The sequence below is a fragment of the Triturus cristatus genome, chromosome 7 (genome assembly GCF_964204655.1).
Source record: "Triturus cristatus chromosome 7, aTriCri1.1, whole genome shotgun sequence".
Classification (NCBI taxonomy): domain Eukaryota; kingdom Metazoa; phylum Chordata; class Amphibia; order Caudata; family Salamandridae; genus Triturus; species Triturus cristatus.
This window is the reverse complement of record NC_140590.1, coordinates 330566462-330593572: the sequence shown is the minus strand read 5'-3', so window position 1 is coordinate 330593572 and position 27111 is coordinate 330566462. Positions and strand designations below refer to the sequence as shown.

Below are 27111 nucleotides of genomic sequence, written 5' to 3'. Positions count from 1 at the left end.
AGCCAGTCTGCCTCCACATTGTCCTTCCCCGGTAGGTGAATTGCCAGTAGATCTATCCTGAGAGGTATGGCCCATCTCCAAATCTCCTGAGCCAGAGAGGAGAGAGGGAACGACTGTGTCCCCCCTGTTTGTTGATGTAAAACATTGCCGTGGTGTTGTCTGTTTGAATCAACACCCTCTGGTTGTACAGGTGCCTCTGGAATGCCTTCAGGGCTAGCAGGATTGTTTTCAACTCGAGGTAATTGATATGTCGAACCGCATCTGCCGGAGCCCACAGACCCCTCACTCTGAGGTTGTCCATGTGTGCTCCCCATCCCTTTTGCGATGCGTCCGTGGTAATGGTCATTGTTGGGTTTGGTGGTGTCAGGCTTCTCCCTGCGGTCATGTTGTCTCTGTTCCACCAAGTTATCTCCTCCTGCACTGCGTGCGTTACAACCACTAGATCCTCCCAACTTCCGTTTGCTTGTGACCATTGCTGTTGTAGCCATTCCTGGAATGGTCTCATGTGCAGGCGTACATTCGGCACCAGCTGGATACACGATGCCATCATCCCCATCATCTTGCTCACTGACCTCACTATCAGAGCTTGCCCCTTCTGGTAGAGTCGCGTCTCCTTCAGTAGGGCATCTGTCCTCCTGTCGCTGGGCACCACTGTACTGTTCAGGGAGTTGATTTTTGCCCCCAGAAAAATCTTCACCTGCTCCGGTTCCAGCGATGACTTCCCCCAGTGAATCGAGAACCCCAGATTCGTGAGAGTGTCTGTTACGCGTTTTGCGTGCCTCTCGCACTTCTCGCGTGAGTTTGCTTTGACCAGCCAGTCGTCTAAGTAGGGGTAGACGTGTATCCCCTGCCTTCGTAGGTGGGCCGCGACCGCCGACAGGCATTTTGTAAAAACCCTTGGCGCCGATTTTAATCCGAAGGCCAGGGTTGTGAACTGGTAGTGTTCCTGGTCGATGTTGAACCTTAGAAGGCCCTTGTGTCTTCTGTTTATTGGGATGTGCAGGTAGGCATCCTTGAAGTCCCCGTCTGTTATTTGGGGTAGTACCTCCTGCAGCGAAGTCATTTTGAACCTTTGCGTTCTGATGAACCTGTTTAGGTACCGCAGGTCCAGGATGGGTCTGAGGTTTCCGTCTACTTTCGGGACCACGAAGTAGTTTGAGTAGACCCCCTTGTTGCGTTCCCTGAACGGCACGGTCTCTATTGCTCTCTTTTCTAGAAGTTTCCGTGTTTCTTCTCTGAGTAGGGCCAGTTCTTGAGCCGATCTCTGCCTTCCCTTTGGTTTCCTGTTTGGTTTTTTTTTCTCCAAATCTACGCAGTATCCGTACTGCATGTCGTTCAGTATCCACTTGTCTGTGGTTATACGCCGCCACACCCGAAGGTAGAACCTCAGTCTTCCGCCTACTGGTGTTGTATGCTCCTAGGCCTTTGATTCTTCTCTTCCCCCTGATGTTACTGTTTTGCGCCTCACCCTTGGGGGCATGTCGAGGGTAGGCGTCCTCTTGCGTGCTGAGTCACTTTGATGAGGGCTGGTCACCCCCTCTCCTCCTCTGGCCACGTCCGTTCCCTCTCCCGCGAAAGGACTGGCCCCGAGGTTGGTACTGCCAGTTTTGCTTTTGTTGACCTTGTTGTCCGTGACTTTCACCCTGCTGACCCTGCTGGAACGTCTGGTGCGACGCCCCCTGCTGGCTTCCTCCCCTACCGTAGGGTCTCCTCGAGGGGTTGCCTCGCCTCATTCCCCTCAGCTGTAGGGCCCCCATGGACCTCGCCGTTTCGTTTTCTTTTTTAGCTGGGTGAGTTTCTCGTCTACTGTTGCTCCGAACAGTGTCTCTCCGTTGAAGGGGGTGCTAAGGATGTTGTTCTGCACCTCCGGTTTGAATCCCGAGATTCTTAGCCATGCATGCCTTCTCTCGGTGACCCCTATGGCCATTAGTCTTGCTGAAGTCTCTGCCCCGTCCAACGCCGTCTTTATACAGGAGTTGGCGATGTTTTTGCCTTCGTCTACCAGGTGCGAGGCTCTCTGGCGGTATTCTTCGGGGAGGTGCTTTACTAGCTCCCCCATCTCGTTCCAGTGCTGATACTGGTGCCTGTTGAGGAGTGCATTGGAATTCGCCATGCGCCAGTGCATTGCGGCGTTCCTTCCTGTGAGGTCTATCCTCCTGCTCTCTTTATCAGGTGGTGGGCCCGAAGTTGCTGGTACGTTGGCCCTTCTCCTGGCCGTGGAAGCTATGATGGAGTCGGCGGTGACGCTACCTTTGATGTAAGGGGGGTCCAGGGAAGAGTGCTTATACTTCTTCTCAGTCCTGGGCGTGATGGAACGGCAGGTCGCTGGTTCCTTGAGGGCTTCTCTCCCCTGATTCATCACACTCTGTAGCATGGGGAGGAATTGGCTCCTCGTCTGGATGGGGAGCAGGGTCTCGAGGAGAAAATCGGCTTTCGGCTTCTCCTCGTCGAGTTGGACGCCGAAGGCTGTTGCTGCGCTCCTGACCACCATATTGTACACCCCGATGTCGTCGGGTGGCAAAGGCCTTGAAGGGTACGTGTCCACGGGCTCCTCCGGGTTTTCGGTGTCGAGATCCTGCCATTCGAGGTCGTGGCTGGTAGATGGCGACGAGCCGTAGACCGACTGCTGGTCTTCTTCCTCAGCTTCGCCGTCATAATAGGTCTCGTCTTCCTCTTCGAGATCCCTCGACAGCCCCTCGGTGTCGAATTCGTCCTCGACTTCGACGACGTCCGTCGGTGGAACCGTCGGAATCTTGAATTCCTTCATCTTGGCGTCGAACTCCTTCTTCCTTTGAAGGATGTTCCCCATTTCGGCCTCGAGCCGCCTCTTCTTTTTCTCCATCTCGGAGATGCTTTCGGCGTCGACCGCGGGTCTTTTCGGCGAAACTTGCGTCGACCGTTCCTTCTGCGTCGATCGTCCCGTTTCCTGGGTTGTCTTCGACGACCCTTGCTTTTCGGCGTCTTTCGGCACCAGGGAGTCCTTTTCGAAGGATCCGCTCGGCCTCTTGTCCATGCTTCCCCCTTTGGTCGTCGAAGTTTTCGGCGCCGGGGCTGCCTTCGTGGACTTAGACTCTGATTTTCTCGAGTCACCCTCGTGTTTGAGGTATTTTCTGTTTTGCGCTCGACGATTCTCTTACCTCGTCTTCTTTTTTCTTGTCGGTCTCTACGACCGTGAAGTTTTCGGCTGCCTCGGCGACGTTGTCCTCGTCGTCCGTGGAGAGGCCCAGATCGTAGAGCGACGGGGCCTTACCCTTGCCATCCATGCTGGCGTTGGCTCTTCTCTGCCGATCTCTCACCCGGAGTGTCTTCGGCGCGAAGGCTGAGCAGGCGTTGCAGTCCTTACTCTGGTGTTCGACCGGTAGGCAGAGGTTGCAGACCGGATGCTGGTCCTTCTGCGCGAACTTGTGGTGGCAGTTTGGGCAGAACTTGAATGGCGTCTTGTCCATTACGCTCAGGGCCTCTGAGTGCGCATTCTCCAAGGCCGTCGAAGAAAAAGGCGCTGAACCTCCTTTCTTCGCGCTCCTGATGAAATCTCTTCCTTTCCTGTGATATCTTCTTAGTATTTATCGATGAAACTCGCTTTTCTTTCTTCTTCCTTCGATTGTAATTCTGGAGCTTCCCGACGATGATCCAGACCCAACGGCGGAAAAAAGAATATGAAGATGGCGCCCCAAAGGTGGGACTTCCGCAGGAAGCACGACGACATCACGGGAGGTGCACCAAATGGTGGGTCGTCGCCGCCCACCTGGGCTACGAAAAAAAAAAAAAAAAAAAAGAAAAGACTACGTATCCGGACCCAACCACAAGATCGCGGAAGAATGCACAGCATAGTGAATCCAGAAAGATTCACGCTGCAAAAATCTAAATATTAGCTGCAGGCACGTGCATGATCCATATTTGAGAAGTAATGGGAGAGTGGTGGGAGCGAAACAACTCAGGCACAGCACAGCAACAGGGGTGTGGAATTTAATTAAAAAATCTACTTGTCCATGGGGCAGGTTGCTTCATAAATCTACTTGTGTAACAAAATCCACTTGTCCCTTTTGTGCCATGTAATGCAGCGACATATTATCTCAGCATTCTAATTAAATAAGAGCTCTTATAGCCTCTCTGATTATGCTTGGGCTCAAACCATAGTAAGGTTTGAATATCAGCAATTCCCTTATGTTGCCACTTTTCCACGGATCTACATACTGGGGCTGAAGGTAATGGTAAGCATTAGTTCCAGGGTTGTAATGCCATTTTGAGTCTGTGCAAACCTAGTAATTTGCATGTTTTAAAGGTTTTCCCCAACTCTTCTCTAATCTTTTCCTGTACTGAGAAAGGTTGGAAATGTTCTCCTCACAATGGCAGACGTAAAACTTCTTCCAGGGCAGGGTTGGGATAAAAGTAGTTATAGGGAAAGTGAACTTGGAAACACTAAGATTTTTGCATGAGTAGATCTACACCTGCATATTTGCTCATGCTAAAAATGCAGTTCACAAATATTTTCTAGGAGTACAATTTCTTGGTCTTCTTCTGTAAATGCTTTTGAATCCACGAAAGCCGTATATCTGCAACCACATATGCCATGGGTGCACTTTTGGGACTTTCTTTAAAAATTGGGCCCTTAATTAGGTCTGGAGTTTACCATGAACTTTTATGTTATTTAAATTCTCTCTCTATCTATCCGCTAGCTTCACTGTGAGTGAAAGCATTCTGTTATTTTACAAGGAGCATATCGGCACACAAAGTAGTTTTGGTCAGTACCAGGAACAGCTGTGGCAAAGTGTGCTTTTTGAGTCCAAAATCAATTTTTGTTGTTGCCAATGTTTGTTATAATGGTGTTGGCCCAGCAGCTCCCACACCAATAAAGTTATACAAAACCCATGCCAAAACAAGTTACCCACTGACAAAACCAAAGGGCTTATCACCAATTTTAGACCTACTGGCTTTGCCAAAACTTGTTTATTTTTGTTTCGCATAATCTTAATTAAACTGGTTACACTGATTTTTCATTATGAATATGTTTTGGAAACACAAGCATACATCACCACATTTTACTAATCGATGCTGCAAAGAAATGGTACCTAGAATTTCACAGTAGTTAAGCAAAATGTTCCCAAGGACAAAATACACATGAAAACATGTTGCCCTTTATGTCCTGGGTGTCGGGATATAGGAATTCCATATATCTGCAGCAACGAACAAGCTGAAAAGATGATTGGACTGAATAAACAGCAAGAACTCAGGGGCAGTCTGCTTCACATATCCAGATCATGGCAATACTTTGAATTTGTACTGAATAGTGTAAAGGGCGGGAGACAAGCCCTAGCTTGGACAGAAAAATAGAAACAGTTCAAGCACAATGCCCAATTCTCATAAACTAGCAAGCCTCACAATGCCCCAGGAGTCTACGACACCAGGATGGGCAAACCCAAACTCACATTTTAAGGTTCGCTCCACTTACAAGGACCATAACATGAAAGAGAACGAAGCACCTCAAACCAAGGCAATAAGGAGGACCAGGAAATTAAATAGCTGTTGCAAGAAATGAAGCAAAACCTCCAGGCAATCAGCAGGAAAAAAGGAAAATAGGTTCTAAAATAGACCAAATGTCAGAGTGCCTAGACCGTCAGGCCTCGAGAATGGACATGGCCAAGATATGCATTTCAGATACTGAAGATGATATGTCCACATGCAAGGAAAAGGACATCAACTCCAAAATTTTGGAAACCATCAAACCAAAAATGGAAGTCCTGGAAGTGTGCTGTAGGCTCAACAACATCAGAATTACAAATGAAGCAGAATCAACCAATCCTGGCAACCTTAAAACTTTTGCTGTATCCCTCCTAGTAGAATTCTGTGGCAAAGATACATTTTTCATGGTCTTGATTGTGGAAAGAGAGCACAGATTAAAGGCTGCAAGACCTGCCTCAAGAGCACTTCCTCGACCGACAATTGAATGTCTGCCCGATTGAGGAGACTGAGACACAGCTCTAAGTCTAGTTCAACAGCCCCGATAATTAGTCCATAATGGTGTCTCAATATCCCATTTTCTGATTTTACACCACCCATATAGGAGGCCACGAGATCATTCAATAGCGTCAAGAACAAACTGCAGACACTGAACGAGCAATAAGCCAGGCATTACCAGGCCTGGTTCAGATTTAGTGTTGCAGATAAAACTCTTGAGCAGCCCAGCTTTTTCGTAAGATCTATGCCAGAGAAGGACGGATCTCACTCCGCGACAGAATATGAGACAGACGGGGTGGACATGAATGATTAATGTGGGGACATGTGGGGTCTGTCTTAGAAACTAAATGTAGCATCACCAAATTAAGAATTAATGTGGCACAACTTAATGACACAAAGTTCCCTTTTCCTCTCCTTGGCACAACATTTGCTTTGAAATATGTTTGGAAGGGATTAGCTCTGAAATTACAAGACAACTTGAAGCCATGAAATAAATTGACAGATCCATTAAAATTACTAGGCAACCAACACTGTGGTGTATGTGTGCCCATCCTGGCGCCCCCACATGCCCTGCATCGCTGTATGTTATTGCAAGTTGGGTGGGAATAGCGAATGCACTGATAATTGGTGTTTTCAGTGTTTGGTGGCTCTCAAGGTTGTGTTAGAAGGAAATAACTGAATAGCACGCAGGATTTTGGCCCTTCTATGAGAGTTACAAATCGGCATATGTATACAGATCAGGAAAAAGAGGAATAACACAGTAGCAATTGCCATTCCACCGGACTACTGAAGGCCTCAACAATTCCAAGAAGGTTTACAAAGTTCTAATATACGCACCTAGAAATATAACAGATGTAACATCTTTGAGAAAAAAACACTTATCCAGAGAAAGAAAAGAGACAAAAAATGGCTAAAACGGGTGACCAGTATTTTTCATATTCTATAGTAAACAGCAGATTCCTAGATGAACTATATTTTGCCAAATCTGGCCAGCTCATGGAAGACACTCCCTAACTCCGTAACTAGTTTGATAGCTCTTTCTCGATTCTATGGGTGGTGGTGCATGGCCGTTCTTAGTTGGTGGAACGATTTGTCTGGTTAATTCCGATAACGAACGAGACTCCTCCATGCTAACTAGTTACGCGACCCCCAGCGCCGATCTGACTTTTTCTGTTATTGCCTATGTTCATGCACCAAAAGTCACCTTTTAAGTCACCTGCCTGGGTTTAGGAAATCGGCTGGTTTCCCCTTTTACCCTGTCACCGTTAGCTCACTCACCTGTTTTGCTTATTAGTAGCTTGTGAAACACAATTAAATTGCATTTATTATTATTCTTTGCATTGACTACGTGTATAAATCCAATTTCTCATTGTATTAATTGTGATACTTTATCTACTTTTTGTGAATGGGACCACTGTTCCTTATAATATATGTCTACCCTTGGTCCCGTCCGACTTCTAGGGTTTCCTTGTCTCCTACTTTGCACTTTATAAAAGTGTCATTTTGAAACACACAATTTAAAAGCCACCTTTACTAAAAGATGCGTTCTTACATTTTGAGTTCAGAGGGCCTAATCTACATTTCTCTATCTTATCCCAATGGAAAGTTACACTTGCAAGATGTTACAAGGCAGCTTCCATGTTCACCTATGAAACATACAGCCTTTCATTAGTAAAAAACAAAATGCACAGTATTTCACTATCCGGTTGGACATGTAAAACACACCACTACATGTCCTACCTTTCAAATACACTGCACCCTGCCCACAGGGCTACCTTGGGCCTACCTTATGGGTGTCCTACATGTAAGAAAAGGGAAGGTTAGGGTCTGGCAAGTGGGGGCATTTACCAGGTCAACATGGCAGTAAAGACTGTGCTCAGAAACTGCAGTGGCAGGTCTGAGACATCTTTGAGAGGCTACTTGGGGGTGCTGCAGGACCACTAGTAGCATTTGATTTACAGGCCCTAGGCACACACAGTGCACTGTACTAGGGACTTACCAGTAAATCAAATATACCAATCATGGAAACCCAATCATAACGCAATTTACAGTAGGAGCACTTGCACATTAGCACTGAACAGCAGTGAAAAAGTGCGTAGAGACACCAAACCAGTAAAAACGAAGTCCATCATACCATCAAAAACAGGAGGTCAGATGGCAAAAAGACCGGGGAAACATTCCAAAAGATGCCAGCTCTAACACCCATCTTCAGCATTCCCTTTATCAGCAAGATCATGCTAGAAGTGGTCATACAAACTCAGAATGCTGACAGTATTGCTGGGCGAAGGCATGCAGGAAAGTCCATAAAGCCACCTGGTATATCTCTGCAATCGGTACACCTTTTGCAAGGGCAGAGTTGGTACATTTGGCACCAGTGGCATGTGCCCTGACCCCTTCTGGAGGTTCCTTCTTGGCTAAAGCATAGCAGATCTTGATGCAGAGGATGATCAACCTGGATAGGGTCCTTTTTCAGTACCGCTTTGCCTTTCTATGCATCACAGTAGCCCACGAAGAGTGGGTCATTCAGTGGTGTTCCTTGGTGCAATCTGGGCACAGTTTACTGCCCACCTAGGATTCAACCTGTGCAATCACTCCTCCTCCTTAGTGGTATGGGGCGAGGGATCAAAGGTTGGGAGGGGGTGATGGCCTGATTTAGATGGAAGTCACCAGCTTTAGCAGCAAAGCAGCCTGGATCGCCACACCAACTTGTCAGGATAAAAGGAAGTAAAAGGGGTATGGGAGTTTGCTTACTTGACTTGCTGAAGTGATACCCACCAAAAACACTATTTTTAGAGTCAACAGCCTCAAAGGACAACTATGAAGTGCTTCAAATGGAGTCCACGTGAGAAAAGTTAAAACCAAATTAATGCCCCGGTGGGGCACAACAAAGTGAGCTGGAGGATACTTAGTTGTTGGCCCTTTCAGGAAGTGCATTACAGTGGTCGATTTGAAAAGGGACGGCTGGTCTGGCAAACAGAGAAATGCTGACAGTGGCTGCAAATACCCCTTGATAGTACCAAATGCACAACCCCTTTGGCCAAGGGTAAGCGATAATTGTAGAACCTATGAAAACTTGGCTTGCAAAGGGTCTATGCTACTGTCAGCGCACCACTCAACAAAGTTACACGATCGGCCAGAGTAGGCAGATTTGGTAGAGGGACATCGCTCTGATAGAATGTCATTCACTTCCGGTGGCAGTGGAAAGAAACCTAGATGTCCCCACTTATTCTCCATGAAATTGGGGTGCAGAACAATTCCTACGGACTGGGTCCATTCTGAATGGCAGCTTGAACCGGGCATAAGTGGAGAAGTACAGAAGGTCCACTTACCACACCCTCCTTGGCCAATTTGGGGCAAAAAAATGACTTGGATTCTGAGGAAGAAGCACCACAGGGCCCAAGGATTCAAGGATATTGTTGGGGGAAGTGGATTGGGTAATTGCATAATGCATCCGAAAAGGTCCCACTGAAATGCATCCCCCAAGGCTCCACTTAACAAATACTGAAGGGCACAGAACTGCTGGCGCTGAGCATTTTCCAATGAGGCGAACAAGGCCACCTGAGGAGTGCCCCACTGGGCGAGGATTTTCTGGACTATCTCTGGTAAAAGACCCCATTTGTGATCAGCAAGATAATACAAGCTCAGGTTATCGACCCTAACATTCAGAGAGACGCTAGGTTATTGGAGGTGAGCCACATCCCCTGGTGGTTTGTCCATGTTCAAAGTCTCAATGATTCCTGGCAAAGGAGGCTAGACCCTACTCGCCCTTGTTCGCTGACTTGCCATTATCACTGTCATTTTGTCCGTCAAGATGTGGACAGACCAACCCTAAATGGAGGGGAGGAAAGCTCTGAGCTCAAGCCAAATCGTCCACAGTACCAACACACTGGTGTGAAGAACCTGTTCCTCCTGAGACTAGTTTTCTCTAATCTCCAGACCCTCTAGAAGATTTCACCACTCTGAGATCGAAGAATCTGCCACTGTTTTGATTTTTTTAAACTTGGAAATAAGGAGCAACATGTAGAATTGGTATTTAATTGTGATTGAAATTGATATTTAAAACAAACACAAACTCCACTTGTTTTGCTCTTTACCCGGGTGTCTTACCCGGATAGATTTCAGCAGATTAGACCTATCATGGGAGAACAGTCAGGTTGTGATCATTATAACACAATTTGGAATAACGATCCGTGTCCAAACTCCAGGGATCTGAATTTAAACCCAGCATGTAATCAGATTATTAGTAGGAACAATTAGGTTAGCAATCCTATGGTCGCAAACCTGAGTAGCCAAGGTTTTCTCAAGCACATATTTGAAGCTAGAAATGCAGATACAGCATTCCTGGTACACTAAAACTGAATGCCCAACCTGTGGTTAACCTTCAAAGATTAATAGAAATTTTGTTTTGCAGATATACAAAGTGGGAAGGTTAATATGTGATACATATTTAAATCAGAAGGCCGTTACATTCATTCCTTTGACAATATTATTCTACAGCACTGCACTTAGATCAACTAGGAGGACTTCAGGTCTCTTTGATTTTACTACAATATTTACTAAGTCAGTAGGACAGATGTGTTAGAGCAAAGGAATCCAATGTAACAACCTTAATATGATATGCCTGGTACTGTTTTAATCAGCTCTGGGTATAATAAAAATGTGCAACTCAGTGACCTGAAATCCCAGTTGCTTTGTTTTCAGTTTAAAAATTGGTAAGTCCTTTCTCAAGAAATCCAGCCAAAACAACAAGTGTCCCATCCAAGCAAAACCAATTATAGTGTTTTTAGGCCGCCAAGAGCCTTGATGTGCAAGTCAATAATGGCCCGGGGTCTTGTAAGCAGTGTCCAGTTTGCATTTTACACAGTAGTAAACGTCTAAACCAGTGTCATACTTGGAACTGGAGCTGATGTAGTAGTGTAAGTAAGTACTATAATGCCCTCTGGGGATACCTATATTTACGTAGCTATATCTCAGCTGCTACAGGTTACAGTCACATGGCTAGGTAAGGCACTGGGAACACTCATTGGATCCCAAACCTTCTTTTGTTCCCATGGAGAGCTAGACGTTTGGGGTGAGAACCAAAGGCAACTTAAAATGAAAACATCACCTGAACTATGAAAGGCCAGGGAAATTGTTCCTACTGTTTCAGAATCAGGATGGAAGGCACTTAGATCAGGTAGCATGACAGGGTTGTGATGACTTCATAAACTCAAGTTTCTGTGGGATTTTAGAAAGGCAGGTACAGGCATTTTAAGGTTGCAAACGTGTGGACTCTCTACGGATGTTCCAGAAAAGCCTCTCCATGATCCAAGTGATGCTTGTATATAATGTTGGTTTCTTATAGACCAGATAATATTCAAAGATCTTGGCTCGCCTGGCTAGTCTCAGTTTCTGTGTCAGATAGGGGATAGGTAGACCTTCCCGTGGCATCGGTTCCTCTCAACGCAGGGCAGTACAGCTCCTTTTTAACAGATGGTGGCACAATAGTCGCTATAAAACCACACTTGTCTTCAACCTGAGGAATAGCAATCTCTAGCAACTATTCAGCGCCACACAATGTGTCTGGAGGACACTGGTCTGAAAGATTCTCAGTTTTCAGATGTTGTACCAGCTATTGGCTTGATTGGACCGGTATTTATACTCCTTGTAATAGCTAAAGGAAAACCGGAGACAGAAACGGTCTACCTTTTTCAAGTGAAAAGTCCATCGCTCAATCAGGAAGAATTACATATTTATTCTTTGTCTCTAATATGTACAGGTTTCCAAAGCAAGTAATCCACAGTTTTACCAATATACACTGGTCAAGGCTTTGGACCGATCAAAGTAAAGCCCTGGTACAGGGGTATTGTATCTAGGCCATGGCCAGAAACATAATAGAGTAAGGGTGGGCTGTACTCTAAAAGGGTAAATCTACCATGAACGTAATAAGGGATTGGAAAGCGTCACTTCTCCTACCATGCAAGACTGGTTTTAGTCAGGCGGTCTTCATCACAATGATGCACAAGCAGTTTTGTCCACTATGGACAACTGGAGACAACCATCATGTGCCTGCAGGAACACGGTGTCCGATGACTCTGTTACAGGGGAAAAAAAACACCAAGCGCATACACATATATCCCACAAATGATATGCATAGGTAATGGCTCTCTGATTAGGTGAAAATGTCTGTGTAACTGAACTATAAGAGAGAGACCAGTAGCACCCATACTCCTCACTGAGGTGGGGGGTTTCTTTGCTGATGAACAGCATAGTACAAATGTAGCACACCACCTGTGGACTCTGATGTCCACTGTAAGAAAAACACAAGGCAAGCTGGAATTAAATGCACATGGCAGGGTGGCAGAGCCTTTTCAGAACATGCAATCCAATTTTGTCGCAAATGACAAACCAATGTAGGACAACAACTGTACTTGGGCCCCTCATTTCAATTGCCGTTCTAATTACTGGAATGAAAACAAAAGTTTGCCCCTGCGTTGTAATTACTAACATTGCACAAATGTCAGGCAGATCGCACCCCCGTCCCCCATAACATTTTGGCACGTAAAACGTGATGACATCTTTGCAAAGTACCATTAAATATATTGAGAATTGCAGCTGGGAATGGGGTAAAACATGCAGCATTACCACTATGACGAGCTGAGGTTTTGAGAATGGTGCAGCAATATTGCGCCTGGGACAAGCCAAACCCCGTAGTATGGGAATAAACCCCTTAGTGCCCATCAAGGGCCCCCCTTCCCTCTCTGGAATTAGTGCTGAGGTTTCCTTTCCCAGCATGCAGCAGGAATTATGAGTAATTGCAGAGAAATGGTGGTATAAGGAACTGGTGCCTCTTCACCTTATGGACACCATGCATTCCTAATGTCTGCAGCCGCCTGACTGTTGGTGGCACAGCTTCCTTTTGTTGTGGACTACTCTTTAATATAAAGCAATAAGCTAGGAGCACAGTTCTACATCCAATGAAAAATAAATGCATAGCTCACCTGTTTTTAAATTATAACTAGAAGCAGTGCTCCCAGTAGAACATATAGCATGGGGTATGGCATGTGACTGGAACGGCCTGTAAGGGAATGCAGAAAGGGTCTCAGTTAGTCACAAGGCAGAAGGAAAACCTGTTCCACAGAAGAAAAATGTACTTACCTTCCGGTAAAGGCTTATCAAATGCTATAGCTGCAGGTGCCCCCATTCCATATACCTGGAAGGGGGCAGTGATCCTTCCAATTCATAAGGGATCTCGAACAGACCCTAGTAACTATCGCCTAATCAGCTTTATTTATTGATAGTTTTCTAAAGATTTTTACCAGGCTAGTTCTTGATAAATTAACATCCTGGTTGTTGTGAAATTACATTAATAGCCAGAGATATAAGCACAGTTGACCAAGTGCTTTGTTTGATAAAATGGAAGACTGAATCTCTTGCGGGGTGTAGGGGTCGCCTTTACGTTGTCTTTGTAGACCTTTGCACAGCTTTTGACATGGAGTCACGAAGCAAGCTGTGGGAAGTTCTGCGAGATATAGAAATCCTCCCAGACATTTTAGATTTACTTAGCCAACTACACTCCGACAGCTATGCTCAGGTCGGTGGGGCCCAAACGGCGAACGTGTCCGTAGAATTGAAATAAAGAAAGGAGTACTACAGGGATTTGTTTTGGCTCTTTGTTTTAACATTGAACAACAGATTTAGTGTCTAAATTTTTTTTTAATCCAATGTGCAACTTTATCGAAGCACGCTTTCCAAAGAGTCAGAAAATTATTGATGAATTTTGATACCTTCTCTTGAAAAATAAGACAGTTTCTCGCAAAATCCAGGGAGGGCGTGATCACACAACTGCAACCCGTGGGGCCAGAAAAGATTTCTCTGTGAGCACAGTCTGCTGAATTAAATCTCTGAGAAAATACCTCAGCCTGAGTCTTTCTTATTGATTCATATCTTTTTATAGCTACTTTGTAGATCACTTTATCAGATGGAGAACAGTTCCTTCTCCAGGTTCGTTCTCATTGCGATTTTCAGCCCAGAGGTCGGCAGAAAACCAAGGGGCTGAATATGTTCGACATAGGGAGGATTTAACTCAGAGGCAGAGAGGTGATATATGCAATCGAGACAGAAGTCCTGGTATTTGCCAAGCACAACAAACAAGATACAGTATAAAACTGGATCAATTACATGAACATTGACAGTTTCAATCCCCTACTCTCACTGAATGCCAAATCACTTGGATGCACCCTGCACACCGACCTCTCTCTCCAGGAACACATTGCCAAAATCCAGACTGCCTTGTACCAGCTCTCTCTTCTAAAGAAAGTCAAACAGTGTTTTTCTAATCATTCATTAGAGACGTAGGAACTGCTGTTCATGCCCTTGTAATCTTACATCTGGATAGTGGTAATGTCCTTCCTCCGTGGTCTCTCAGACTCCACACTGGCATCCCTTAGAGACATCCTACATGCCACAGCATAAGGCCTAAGAAATGTGATCACCCACACTCTAAAGGGACTCCATTGGCTTCTCTTGCAAGCCACTATCATCTTCTTCAAAACTAGCTGCATCATTTACAGAGCCCTCACAAATAGCACCCCCACTTATCTTGCAGGCATGGTCACATTCTATGGTGGTTCTTGACAAACGCACAGGACACAATCAGACTGCAGACTAACATGTGCAAAAAAAAAAGAAAAACAAGACAACAGGCCTTTCCCATCTATGCACCCAGGATCTGGACAATATCCCAATATCAATCGGGACCACCCCCAATGCTGCTCCAAGTTAGTAAAGAGTTGAAGACTGACCTCTTTAAAAATCACTACACCACAATGCATTAACCTTCCATGACTCAGCTTCCTTTCCTATTACTTGCTGACTTAAAGTTGACCTTTGACCATGTTTCTGATTCTGCACATAATTGGGGAGATGGACAATATCCTATTCTAGATGAAGGTAGAGAAGAAGGTGGCCCTATACAGTAGTTCGAGAGCATGGTCTTCACACAAGAGTCGGGAACCATTCATTTCGGAGGTAAGTTCTTTATTCCATGTTAGGTCCATATATTACAGCAACAGCAGGCATCTCTTGCAAGGGCTCCAATATTCCTCCAACTTTAATCAGCTGCCAGGCTTCACCCAGTCCATCACCAGTATGTCAAACATCATCACATTCTCACAACGTTCGCACGCAACATACTACAGCACGCCCACCCAGTCCACACAAGCACCTCACATCACCTTTCAATTCTAATACGTCTCGTTCAAGTCAGAGATATGTGAGAATCTTGTACGTGCTGGGATGCTCTGGAAAACATTTTCTGGACAAGACGAGGGCCGGTATTTTCAGCTTAGTTAAACTCAGAAGCCTGGTGGGATCGCTATGATGGGAATTCTTGCATCACATTTCAAAAGCAAACCAACGAAATTCCTTCAGGCTAAGTATGACGCTTTTTTCTTCTGTAAATTATATGGGTTTCAAAAAAATGCAGTTCTCTGAATTCCCCAAAACTCATTTTTTGCACTTTGTCTTCTGAGGACCTGCTCCTCTGCGGCTGTGTCAACTAAGAATTGGAAACCCGAGGGGAGGAGCCTAGCGCGCAACCAAGATGGCCGCGTAGGTGCGAGGCTCCCGAGGACCACCACGACCTCCTGAATTAATCCTGCCTATATCCTGTCCTTGTTGAGGGGACTGCATCGGTGAACCCGAGCTGAGGCGCCATCCGTTTTTCGTTTTCGAATCGGACCCCGGACACCGGTGGGAGCACCGATTGAAGGTTGCGGCCTTCTCCGCGCTGGCCCCCCGGATTGGAGTAGTGGGGCGATCCGGGGACAAAGCGAACAACAGCGGCGGGCAGGGCTGGGCGACTCGCGTACCCCGTGCTTTCACTTTCGCTTTTGCGCTCTCCTTGCCCTCAAGCGAGGTAGGGTTGCGGAGCGGGGTGCGGTGGTGTGGCCTTGTCCAGGTGCCCGGCTGACCCGCCGGCCGTGAGTCGTCCTGCGGCCCAGTGGTCGCCCTCCCCCCCCCGGAACCCGTGAACTGGTTTATCGGCCCTTTCGAGGAGATTGGCACGACGGTGGGAGAGCAGGCATGTCCACCAAACAAGATGGCGACCGGGCGAAGGTGAAGACGACCCGCCGCGGCCCGGTGCCTCAATCCAACAGTATGGACCGCTACACCCTCCAGAAGGGATCTCCGGAGACATCGCGCACATCCCCGGCGGGCCCGACGGAGGCATCTGCTCAACCGGTGGATCTGACCCTCCGGGACGTCATGGGCGCCATCGCAGAGATGAAGGCCTCGGTGGACCAGCGCTTCGACACCCTAGCGCAAAAGATAGACTCGGTCCTGGTGGATGTTAGCCTTGTGAGGGCTGACTTGTCCAAAACCAACGACCGGGTCGATTCCCTGGCCCACACCACAACGAGCCTCACGACGGACGTGGTGGCCCTCCAAAAGGAGGTGCGCCGGCTTGGCCAGGCGAGCGCCCTGATGGACCGGCGACTGGAGGATTCCGAGGGTCGGGCCCGGAGGAATAACGTTCGCATTGTGGGGGTGCCGGAGGGACGAGAGGCGGAGGCGGCAGATCTTTTTGTGGAAGAATTGATCCTTACCCATCTCCAGCCCCGGGGGCTGAGTAAGCTTTTTGCGGTGGAACGTGCTCACCGGGTCCCTGGGGGCAGACCTAAGGCCGGTGCCCCGCCGCGGCCTCTCATTGCCCGGATTTTTAATTTTCGGGACAGAGACGCTATCCTGCAGACCTCCAGGCAACAGGGACCGGTCAAGCTTGATAACATGGATGTGCATTTCTACCCAGACTTTACTCCGGCGGTCCAAAAACAGAGATTGAGTTTTCTCGGAGTTAAACGTCGCCTACGGGACCTGAACCTTAAGTACTCAATGCTTTTTCCAGCTAAGCTAAGGGTGGAGGTGGATGGGCGCACGCACTTTTTTGACCGACCCGAGGCGGCTGGGGACTGGTTGGACACTCTGCCTGGAGATCGGGGCCGAGGGGGTGGGGGGGGTGCGGTTGGCGGGGAGGGCCCGCCGGATCAGAACTGAGGGGTTACGAATAGGCCTGGCTCTGGACAACATTCCTTCACCATTTACGGATCGTTTATGTTCCCCTCCTATGGAGGTCGTGTGGGGTCTGTTGGGGGCTTCCCTCCTCCTCTGGGGGACTAGTTAGTTTTTCATCTATGGGGCGACAGGCACACTGCACTTTGGGGGGGCTGTCTGGGCTCATGCAGGGGTGCAGGGAGGGGGGAGTTCTGTTGGGATGGGGGGGTGGGGGGGATGTGTTGTTTGTTTGCACCGCAAGGCAAGCCCTTTACTGTATTGTTGCTCTCGAGATGCTCTGTGGGGGACGACTGATTGCTTCTACGTATGATGGGGGGTAGGGATTTGACTGTGTTGTCATGGAATGTTAACGGCCTGGGGGACAGGATTAAGCGTGGTGTGGTCCTGCAGTACCTGAAACGTATCTCACCAGATGTTATCTTCCTGCAGGAGACACACCTTATAGGTAACTCCTTTCATGCCATGAATCGGCGAGGCTATCGATTGGTGGCCCACTCGGGCTTCACCTCGGGCTCGCGGGGGGTGGGTATCATGATTAAGAACTCGCTCCCGTTGGAGATTGATGAGGTGCGCCATGATGAGAGGGGACGCTACACTGTTCTGGTGGGTAGAATGGAGGGTAGAGTGTTTGTCTTTATATCAGTGTACGTCCCGCCTGGGTTACAATCTACTACATTTGCGGACTTGGGGCGCCTCCTCCTGGACCTCCCGGGTGGCCTGCTGGTGGTTGGGGGGGACTTTAATGCGGTAGTTTCTGGGTCTATGGATCGCCATCCCCCTAGGGACCTCCCCCGGGCACGGGCTTGGCTGTCCGGCCTTTTAGATACACTGGGCCTGGTGGATTGTTGGCGACTAAAGCATCCCGCACAGCGGCAATACACCTTCCACTCGGGTGCCCATGGTAGCCTCTCGCGGCTTGATTACATCCTTGTCCCGGCGGCCTATGCTGGGAGGGTGGGAGAGGTGTGCCATCTGGCGCGGGGCATTTCAGATCACTCCCCATTGCTGTTACATTTCGATGTCTTCCCTAGGGGGGAGGGCAGGGTGGCTCCAATCAATGCTTGGTACTTGCGTGACCCCACTATTCGTGCCGACTTGATCAAATCCTTACAGCGATACTTTGATGAGAATGTGGGGTCTGTCCCTTCGGCCATCTCCCTGTGGGAGGCTTTTAAGGTAGTTCTCAGAGGGGAGGCCCTCTCCTTTATCTCCCATGCCCGGAGGCGCGAGCGGGAGGAGGTAACCCGGGTGGAGGCCGAAATTGTGGAACTAGAGGGGGACCTGGGGAGCGGGGTCACAGACGCCAAGTTGCATGTTCTGCACCTCAAGCAGGCGGCCTATAGGGCCCTCGTCACGGAGGCGGCCAGGGGCCTCAGTAGAGAGCAACAGGGGCGACTGTATGATGTGGGTGATAAGGCTGGTAAATTGATTGCGTGGTTGGACAAGAGGGAGAGAGCGAGTCGTGTGGTTCCTTTGATTGAGGGGATGGATGGTGTGCCTGTCACCGAGCCGGAAGCCATTGTCTCCTGCTTCGCGGATTACTTCCGCGAGGTGTACTCCCCGGTCTCTCCCTGCTCGGAGGAAGATTCCCATGCCCTGCTTCGGGATATCGCGCTGCCCTCCCTTACGGTGGAGGACAGGGATTTGCTGGACGCTCCTCCCACCTCGGACGAAATTGCCCTGGCTATTCGCTCGGTCGCATCCGGCAAGGCCATGGGCCCCAATGGTATCCCCATCGAGCTTTACAAGCTGCGACCGGATGTACTGGCGCCCCACCTGCGCGCGATGTTCCTGGCGGCCCACTCGCAGGGTTCCCTCCCGCCGGACCAGCGTCTGGCCACAATCGTGGTGATCCACAAGGAGGGGAGACCCCGTGAGCGGGTTACATCCTATAGGCCTATCTCGCTCTTGAACGCGGAGCCCAAAATCCTCGCCAAGGTACTGGCCAACCGGCTGGTTGGCGTGGTGGGCGATTTGGTCCACCAAGACCAATCTGGCTTTATACCCCATCGTAACACGGCTCTTAATCTGCGACGCTTGCACGGGGTGCTCGCGCGTGTCCCGTTTGTGCGGGAGCCGGCCATCTTGGCGTCCTTAGACGCCACTATGGCCTTTGACACGCTTGAATGGCCATACATCTGGGCGATGCTGGCGAAATTTGGATTTGGACCGGGATTCATTAGCTGGGTCAAATTGTTGTATTCGGGCCCATTGGCGCAGGTGGTGGTGAATGGGCGAGTCTCGGCCCCCTTCGCGCTGGGGCGGGGCACGCGTCAGGGTTGCCCCTTGTCACCACTCTTGTTTGCATTGGCCTTGGAGCCCTTGGCGGAGTGGCTGCGGTGGCACCCCTCTATCCGTGGTCTCCGCTGGACCCCCGAGCATGAGGACCGCGTGTCCCTCTACGCCGATGATATCCTTTTGTATCTCGCCTCCCCGCGTAACTCGCTGATTGTCCTGGTTGATGTTCTGCGCTCCTTCGGTCGTAACTCAGGCCTTGTCATCAACTGGGCGAAATCCTGCGTGTATGTGCTTTCCGGGGAGGCTCCGGCCCTACCACGGGACTGCCCGATCCAGATTGCCTCCCAGGGGTTCCGGTACCTGGGTATATATATTACTCTAGACCCGGAGGCCCGCTACGAGCGGAACTTGCTACCCCCCCTCCAGCGCTTGCGGGTGGACGTTGCGCGTTGGCGGCGTCTTCCGCTTTCGCCGCTTGGCCGAGCGGCCTTGTTTAAGATGATGTCCTTGCCGCGCTTTCTGTATGCGCTTCAGAACACTATGGACTTGGTTCCGGCGCGCTACTTCCGTGAGGTGGAGAGCCTGCAGCGGCGCCTGTTCTGGGACGGGAGGCCGCGTATTGCTCTGGCTAAATTGACGCTCCCGTGGTACGATGGGGGAGTTGCCCTCCCGGACATTAAACGGTATTACTGGGCCTCCCAGCTAGCTGCGATTAATCATGGCCTTTACGGGCCCGCCCTGAACCCGGCATTTGAAATGGACAAGATGCTCCTGCCCGGTGGCGACTACAATCGAGCGCTCTACTCTGGCGCGCCCGACTCCCGTCTGACGGGACCGACGCGTGTCATGGTGCGTGTCTGGCACGCGGCTAATGCAGCTATGGGGTGGAAGGACCGTTTGACCCGGGCGACACCGCTATATGCGTCTGAGAGGTTGGGCTCCCTGTGGACATCGAAGGGCTTCGAGAAGTGGGACACGATCGGAATCAGCACAGTGGGAGACCTCTGGACGAGGGGTGGATTCAAAACTTTTGAGACGCTGCAGACGGAATTTCAGCTGCAAGGCAGTGAGTACTTTCGGTACTTACAAGTCCGCCACGCGCTGGGCTCCGTCTTCCCTGATGTCGCGTCCATTCCGGAGTCTTCCCCCCTGGAGGACAGAGTGCTGGATGGCCATGTCCCAGACAGCACGATCTCCCTTATATATAAAAAACTGATCAACGACAGATCGTGCCTGCTGACTAGTCTCCGCGAGGCCTGGGTTGCCGACGGGCTGGAACTGGACGACGAGGACTGGATTTCCGCGGTGGCCTCTCCGAAGGAGGTGGCCATCCCGGCTCGCCTTCGCTTCGTCCAGCTTAAGATCCTCCACCGGGTTTACGTGACGGGGCCAAGGCTTCTACGTATGGGCTTTGTTGGTGACGGATTGTGTAAGCGTGGCTGTGGTGCCTTGGCAACTTTCATGCATATTCTGTGGGAATGCCCACAGGTGGAGCGATTCTGGCGTGGTGTGCATGAGGTCCTGCGTGTGGTGACGCGTGTTGCGCTGTTGCCTGAAGCGAGGAGATGCTTGCTGAATGTGTGGGAACCAAATGACTATTCGGTCCCGCAGACGCGGTGGGTGACTCTGGGATATATGATAGCTAAGCGTGACATTGCTCAATTGTGGGGATCCCAGAGGCCCCCAGCGGTGTTGGCCTGGAAAGAACATATGGATTGGTGTATGTTTCGTGAAAAGGTAGTGTATGTGGCGAGGGGTAAGCCTGGGGCGTGGGTGAAAATCTGGGGCCCCTGGAACGCCTATCGCGGGGGTATTTGTGAGCCGCCACTGCTGCCGGCCGCCTCACCAGCTCCGTCCCCCTAGCCGACCCCCTCCCTCATCCACGGGCATGTGGTTCCCCAGTCCCTGATCTATTCCCATTCCCCTCTTCAGAGTTTGGCTGCTGGTTGGGATCCCCCACTTAAGGAGCACGTGCCGTCACTTTGGATGGCGGGTTGCCTTGCGGGTGTGGTTTTTTGTGTTGTTTTGTTTTGAAAAAAGGAAACCGTATTGTGGGCTTGGAGTTATGTGGCCTGCGCTATTGATATCTCCTGATTTACCGATCTGCACCGCCAAGAGACTCTTACTGTATGTATGTCATATGCTTCTGCCACTCTAGCGGCCGGCCGGATGGTTGTAGGCCCATACTTGTAACCTTTTTAAAATGTAATAAACGGTTTCAAAAAAAAAAAAAAAAAGAATTGGAAACCCAACAGGAACAATGTATTAGGCTAGTGAGAGCAGGCGTAAGGGGTGTGTTTAGCTGGGTGGGCAGCATATTGTGAATGGAGGAGCACAGGGTTGGGTTATTAAGCTTAACCCCTTCCCCGCTCATGACGGAACCACTCCGTCATGAGCCACGGTTGCGCTGTGCTCATGACGGAGTGGTTCCGTCATGCTGCGGCCGTTGGCGGCCGCTCCGCCCACGCGGCGCTAATTCCCCGCCTGTGCGGGCGATTAGCGCAGTGGGCGGAGACGTGACGGAACCACTCCGTCATGAGCACAGCTCAACCGTGACTCGTGACGGAGTGGTTCCGTCACGAGCACAGCGGACCCGTAACTGCCCCCAAAACCCCCAGCGCGCGACGGAATTCCTGCCGCGGCGAAGGGGTTAAGGTTCAGCAGGCAGCACAGCGGTGAAAGCTCTGGAAGCTGCCGAAGTGGGCTACGTTTCCCATCATACAATTTGTTATGGGGCACCACTGTATTTCAGGGAGCCTGGGCAGAACAGTGTATACAAAAACCCAGTGATCCCTTCAGAGATAGTGTAAGCCTAGACTTCTGTTGTGCTCTGTACAGGAAGACACTGGTAGCTATGTTGTAAGTTTCTAAGTCTACTTTATTAGATCCGCATCAGGGTATTAACAATCTTAGTCCAGCCAGCTCTAGATAGGTACAAGTCATGTACCAGCTCCTACACCAGCCCCACCAGGAGCAGCTGTTCAGTCCTTGAGTACGCTTGGGTCCATCCCATCCTCGTCGCCAAAATTAAAAACCCTGGGGACATGCTTGCTACAACCTCGAGTGAGATTCATAAGGAGTATCTTTCATATACCAGGCCACACCTCTACAGTTTGATTCTACACTCAAGATGACATATAACAGAATTTGCTGTGTTGTTTGCTGTTACGCTGCATCGAGGTGATGTCTGAGGCAAAATGGATTTGCTTGGTCTCTGGTAATGTGAAGTGGACACACCTGTCACCTGCCTTTAATTCGTGGGAAAATACAGGTTTCAGTGGATCGTGTACTTGTTGTGTACATGCTTGGAGTCTACGCAATTCTGAGCACTATGTTTGGGTTTTATTTTTGAAAGTTTTATTAATTTCTTCATAGATCACAACATTTATTTTGGCGACGAGCTGACTTGGACCCTAGAGACTCTTGGTACAGCACAGAAACAAAGGAACTACAAAGAAACTTAAAGAGAGACCAAGAGATCTAACAAGCAACTACATCTACAAAGAAAGTATTTCCAGGCAAGCCAGCGCCAGCCCCACCAGTGTCCTCACCAACGGACAGCCCCACAGAGTAGTGTCATCACCAAAGGACACTACGGCCTGGGAATACTACAGCTAACCTAAAGGAGTACAGTGAGTTGGAGAAGTAGTTAAACTACAACCGCATTTGGTGTGCCAGCCACAACGCTTTCTAATGAAAGGATTACAGTGAGTTGGAGGAGTAGTTAAACTACAACCGCATTTGGTGTTCCAGCCACAACGTTTTCTAATGAAAGGATTTTGTGATTTGGAGGAGTAGTCACTACAGCCTTATCTGGTGTTCCAGCCACATTTATCTACAAAGATCACAATGTCTGTCAGTCTTACTGAATGTACTTTACAAGCGCCACACAGGAGTGGTTTGTTTTTGCAAATACTATTGCTTCGGTAATTCTTGGAAAGCACAGATTTGTTTTAAGCAAACTTTTTGTTTACTTTGGAAGTGCCCTTTATGGTTAGTGCCACTGCCCTGGATAACGATGCTTCTACTCTGTGAGGAATGGCTACACAACGTGTGCTTATGGTTTGAAACCCCATACTGTAGTGTCTCTGCATGTTTTACTCGTCATGCTATTGAGGATCCTTTCCCTTGCTTGGTTTCGTTGCCTGCGGAAAGTCGGGACAATCTAGGTGAGTCAAATGCTGATTTATGACATCCTATCGCCAGAAATGACTTGCTGACTCTGGGGCACGTGGAACTCTTGTGTTTCGTTTGGAATTTGAATTGTGGCCGGAGCACATTTCTAGAGTGCTTAGACATACATGTTTTGTGAGTTTTACATGGGTTTTCTTACATTTGTGGCAGCAATGGCAGTTCAACTGCAACAGCGCATTTTAAAATGGAACGCGCGAGCACGCTTACCTTCAACTTGGGGTTCGCGTGCTGTTTCTTCGGTGAAGTAATTTCATCACGAGTGTGGAATCTTCAGTTGTGACGTGTCTGGCAGGTTCAGCTCTGCCTTGGACGTTTTGCTGCACGGACGCACCGTGAGCCACTCGGTATTACAAACTAGCAATAACCCCATCCTTCCCCATGAACATTTGAAAATAGAGTAGTGAAGGGTGCAAACACCCCACGACCAACACCCGAGGTCAGAAACAGACAACAAGGGTGAACCAACACTACAGATACACGTGTACCACAATATGGACAACATAGAGAGTACACACAGTGAGGCGCAGGGCGACTTACACACGACCACATCTGAAGCGCGGGGCGACTTACACAGGACAACACGTGATGCGCAGGGCGACTTACACACAACAACTGAAGCGCAGGGCGACTTACACAGGACAACACGTGAGGCGCAGGGCAACTTACACACAACATCTGAAGCGCAGGGCGACTTACACAGGACAACATGTGAAGCGCAGGGCGACTTATACACATAACAACAGCCAAGACGTGCAGCGCAAGACGACTTACCAACACAACACAAGAAGATGGGAACCAACCACCAAGACCAGAACCACCCTCATGTAAGGGATAACCTGTGAAGTCCACCCACCAGGAGACTACGACGTCCCAACCATAAACAGCATAAAACTGTGGAATCACGACATAAAATTGCTGTAAATGTTACATTTCTAACATAAACTTTAAAGAATGCGACCTATATTGTTGATACAGTGTAAATAGGCTCTGTCGTAGAACATTACAACAATACAAGAAAATAAAACACTGTAGAACACCAGAAAACTGTGCCATACGCCGGTGAGCGACCTCTCACCTGAGTACTACAATGTGCAATAACATCACCTTTATAAAAATCAACAGAATGTTGGGACTTCATATCCGTGTGTAACTCCAGTACCATAAGTTTCACTGATTAATTTTCCTTCATCCTTGACCACACGACTGTGTGCAAGAATTGTCAAAAGTATAGTGCAGAGAACTAAGTACCTGTGGTTTCCTGGTGCTCAGCCCATCTGCAACTGCCAACACTCATCCACTCAAGACACCCAGGCATTCCACGCATCACAGGCACACCAACATTCTATGACCATCTCACGCACTGGCTGAGCAGCTAGTGGCAGCAGGGCTGGACTACAATGTTATTCAATTAAGTAGGATATAACAACTTCCTTAGCTGATTGGATATGAATAACAAATGCTTTGTGAAAATATAGTTACATTTATTTACTGTACGATTTTGTCATTCATTTGAAAATAAAAGCACACTGCATTGTCATGAAGGTGCGCCAACAAAACGGCGCAGTGAAAGTGAAAAGTGGTAAGTGCGGAACAAAGTGTGCTGTGCTATATACAAGCATGTACACAATACTGGGGGCTGATAAAAATATGTATTCTTAGCAACACAACATAAGAGTATATTGTGCACATTACCATAGCGGATATCAGTCCACTAGTGCAATTGACAATGTTTCTACCCTAAAGAAATATTTTGAACAGGGCCACCATCAAGGCCAAAATGTGGTAGAAACCAGTAACAGAGCGATGAATCAATGAGAGTTATAGTTAAGTAGGTCCCCCAATTTGAAAGCACAAGTCGACTGAAAAAGAGAAGTTGCCAAGAGGTCGATATCAGATGCAGAGGATCAGTAAGGGTAAGCCCATATTTGTTAGGCAGTCGTGGGCAGACGCCGACTATCGGTAAAGCTGTCTGCTATGCGTGGCGGAGTGTCTAGGTTGGCAGGTCTTTTGAGGAAAAAGCGCATTTCCTTTTTTTCAACCATTATCAGCATTGATTTTATGGCTCTAAACTGTTTAATGGACATTTTCATAATGAATGGCATTTACCTTTCTGTAGAAGCCAATTCATAGAATGTCTTTTTTGTCAAAATTGGCTTTTTAATGCTTATTTTTTAAGTGTAAATGCAATAGTTGCAGGTCTTGCTTTCTGAAACAGTTTTGTTGGAGATATTTATTTCAGTGTTTCACTTCAGGGGACATTATTTCATATTCATATCTTTTACATGGTCAAACAATTACTTTGGTTGCTGATCCTTCACAACCGTCCAACACCATTAATCCCTGCCCCTTAAAATCCCTCATCACACCTAAAATACTCATCCCCGAAGCCTAAAAGCCCTTTCTACCCAAAAATACACCATCCCTGAACTATAAAATCGCTCACTACCTCTAACTCCACCCATTCCTGAACCCTAAAAGCCCCTTTCTACACCCATCCTATACCCTAAAACACCTCAGCACACCCAAACTCCACCCATCCTTGAAACCTAAAAAACCCTCACGCCTTTAAACACTAGCCATCCATGACCCATAAGAACTCCTTAACACCTCAAATTACTCATCCCTGAACCCTAAAAACCTCTTTCTGCATCTAAAGTCCACCCTTCCCTGAATCCTTAAAATCCCTTACCACTCTAAACTTCACCCCATCCCGAACCTTAAAAACTCATCACCCCAGCGGCTACCCATAACTGAACCTTAAAAACTCCCCAGCCCTAATCTCTGCCCATCCACGAACCCTAAAACCCATCACCCTTACACTTCACCCACCCCTGAAACTTAAAAACGCCTTGCACACCTAAACACCAGTCATCTGTGAATCCTAAACACCCCTCTGCACCCGTACACTCCACCCATCTCTTTACCCTAAAAGTCAGTTTCTATGCTCGAACATCAATTATTCTTGACCCCTAAAAACTACTCCTCATCCTAAACATTACCTATCCCTGAACTCAAAAACCACACAGGAGTCCTAAACTCCACCCATGTTTAATCTAATTTAGAATTTTTCCTTAAAATTATCTTTCCTTTAACTTTTGATTTTTTGAATTTCCTAAATGGTCTTTCCTTAAAGGACAATGTTACTTACCCTATAAGCATCTGTTCTTGGCATGTAGTGCTGTAGATTTACGTTCTCTGCTTACTCCTGCCATCTAGTGTTGGGAACAGATGTGTGCAAGTTGTTCTTGTTCAAAGAAGTCTTTCAAGTCACGAGGTAGAGTGACTCCTATTCTTGGTGTTAATACGCATGAGCACCAACTCCATTGTTGGATTGTTTTTCCGCATGGCAGCTGAGGATGGAGTGTGAAACGAAGTGATAAGTAAAGAGATGTCCATGCATAAGAGGAAAAGTAAATATTAGAAAATATTGCAATGGCCGCAGGAGTCTGGGGAGGAGGGTGGGTGCATGTGAATCTACCGCACTACATGCCATAAACAGATACTTACAGGGTAAGTAACATTTTCTGTTCGAGTCATGTGTGGCTGTAGATACCCATGCTCTACATAGATGAAAAAGCAGTCCTCCTTAACAGTGGTAGCTCGCCTGCGGGGGTTGCAGGGGTTTGTAAAAGTGTACGAAAAACTGCCTGAACAACATTAGCTTGTTGT

At 48.3% G+C, this 27111-nt stretch overlaps 1 protein-coding gene across 1 annotated transcript in view; it reads right to left on the bottom strand.

The window, feature by feature from the left end:
• LOC146809601 (uncharacterized) overlaps positions 1–27111 on the bottom strand; it is a 177867-nt gene that overhangs the window by 7081 nt on the left and 143675 nt on the right. The window contains exon 6 of the mRNA XM_085616441.1: positions 12936–13012. Coding sequence (XP_085472567.1) covers positions 12942–13012 — 71 coding nt within the window. The 3' untranslated portion in view covers positions 12936–12941. The remainder of the gene's footprint in view (positions 1–12935; positions 13013–27111) is intronic.